Below are 2,395 nucleotides of genomic sequence, written 5' to 3' on the forward strand. Positions count from 1 at the left end.
ACAAGTTTTAGAAGTTATTATATATTCCTGGCCTTACAAAGATCTTTTATGTTGACACTACATCCATGGTCCAGACACAGAATTTTTCTACCACACTCAATAATGTCCACAGAAATTTAGCATGTGCTTAGAATGACTCTACTTTTTTTTCTAAATCTGTTTATTTATGCACATTCTATGGACTGTCAAATACTCTCTTCTAGTGTAATAAATGAAAGAGGGCATTCTGGTAAGTCTGTGGGTTTATTTCAACTCCCCTCCTCTGCTATTCCCTTTATAAATCCTTAGTGAATATTCTTCTTAAATTTATTTCATTTCAGGGATGTGTAGGGAGGACATGGAGAAGGAAAATGACACATTGCTGAAAGAGTTCATTCTCACAGGACTTACATGTCAATCAGAGTGGAAAATCACCCTGTTCCTGGCGTTTCTGGTGATATATCTCATCACTGTCATGGGGAACCTTGGTTTGATTTTTCTAGTCTGGAATGACCCTCACCTTCACATCCCCATGTACTTATTCCTTGGGAGTTTAGCATTTGTGGATACTTGGTTATCATCCACGGTGACCCCCAACATGCTGGTCAACTTCTTTGCCAAGAGTCAGATGATGTCTCTCTCTGAATGCATGATACAACTTTTTTCCTTTGGAATCAGTGTGACCACAGAATGTTTTCTCTTGGCAGCAATGGCATATGATCGCTATGTAGCCATATGTAAACCTTTACTCTATCCAGTGATTATGACCAATGCACTATGCATCCGGCTATTAATCTTGTCATTCCTAGGTGGCTTTCTTCATGCCACTATTCATGTGGGTTTTTTATTCAGATTAACCTTCTGTGATTCTAACATAATACATCACTTTTACTGTGATATTATCCCATTATTTATGATTTCCTGTACTGACCCTTCTTTTAATTTTCTAATTCTTTTTATTTTGTCTGGTTCAATACAGGTATTCACCATTGTGACTGTTCTTATCTCTTATACATTTGTTCTCTTTACAATCTTAAAAAAGAAGTCTGTCAGAGGCATAAAGAAAGCCTTCTCCACCTGTGGAGCTCATCTCTTATCTGTGTCTTTATACTATGGCCCTCTTCTCTTCATGTATGTGCGTCCTGCATCTCCACAAGCAGGTGATCAAGATATGATGGAGTCTCTGTTGTACACTGTCATAATTCCCTTGTTAAATCCAATTATCTACAGTCTGAGAAATAAGCAAGTCATAGATTCACTGACAAAAAAGTTAAAGGTGAATATTTAGATCTCATACTAGCATGTATTCTCTTTTTATTAAAGGTCACAAAATCATGCAGGTTAGATATGGGTATGTATTGGTGCTGGAAAGATTTTTATAATCACAATTGTCCTAAGTTTTTGATGATTGAGGTGTTAGTAACTAATAAACTCCTTAAAATATTTGTGTATATTATTCAAAAGTATATAAGGACATTTAGTCAAGTAATGATGGCATACTAGCATAATTACAGCAGAAAACAAATAAAAACCTTAGAGGGGTGAGAAACCTGTGGCCTCAAGGCTACACGTGTCCCTCCAGATCCCCTTTTATTAAAATGATTCGTTCTGTAAAATTTGGATTCAGTCAAAGGGCCGCACACAAGGATCCAGAAGGCTCATGTGGTGCCAAAGCTGCAGGTTCCCCATCCCTTTCACAGGTTTGTAGACTAGAGCTTCATATCACATTTACTCCATAGAGAGGACAGGTTTGTGTTTGGTTGAACACAAGCAAATTTCACAAATTCAGCTAGCCATCAAAACGTCTTTTTTCTACTTTGCTGGGAAATTGTTAATTTCTCTTCTCATAGAGATGCAATTCACATATCCTACAGAGACATAAATAGAAATTGGAATGAGAAATAAGTGAGAAGGAAATTAAAGCAGTGGAGGCAGGAATAAACTCTGAGAGGATGCTCCTAGTTCACTGTACTTCTGTGAATAAGGAGAGGCCAATCACCTCTCCTTGTCTACGATGCCTTCTAAGGACCTTTCTAGCTATGGTTGGATCTTTTTGGCAATCTGAAAGGCTTCACTAATCCAGAAACTGACAGATTAGATTAAAGAATTAAGTTGGGGTGGGTGTAGAGAAATTGCAGCATAGCAAGAAGATAGTCTCAATTTTCCCAGAATTTTATAAAAAAGAACTAGTAAGATAAAGAAATTGGTGATATTTAAAGGTTTTTGGAATGTGTCTTTGATAATGAGGGATTTTAAGTTCATATTACAAAAGTATAGATTATGTTATGATCACATAGTGTACATAGTGAGTGCTAGAAAAGACATGAAATTGAGCAGGAGTTTCGATGTTTTGTTCCCAAAATGCCTTTGATTGTTAGCTTTGCTCAAACTTGATTCTCTTTCATTATAGCAAGTG

The 2,395-nt window shown here is 36.7% G+C and overlaps 1 protein-coding gene across 1 annotated transcript; it reads left to right on the top strand.

Moving 5' to 3' along the window:
* The first annotated feature begins 322 nt into the window (after positions 1 to 322).
* Positions 323 to 1,267, top strand: LOC123642419 (olfactory receptor 5H8-like). Its single transcript, XM_045557492.1, has one exon. The coding sequence runs from the start codon at positions 323 to 325 to the stop codon at positions 1,265 to 1,267; it is 945 nt and encodes a 314-aa protein (XP_045413448.1).
* The last annotated feature ends 1,128 nt before the right edge of the window (positions 1,268 to 2,395 follow it).

Source organism: Lemur catta, chromosome 1 (assembly GCF_020740605.2).
Source record: "Lemur catta isolate mLemCat1 chromosome 1, mLemCat1.pri, whole genome shotgun sequence".
NCBI classification, from domain to species: domain Eukaryota; kingdom Metazoa; phylum Chordata; class Mammalia; order Primates; family Lemuridae; genus Lemur; species Lemur catta.

Coding starts and splice junctions, on each gene's coding strand:
- LOC123642419 (XM_045557492.1), top strand. CDS start 323: ATGTGTAGGGAGGACATGGAGAAGGAAAATGACACATTGCTGAAAGAG.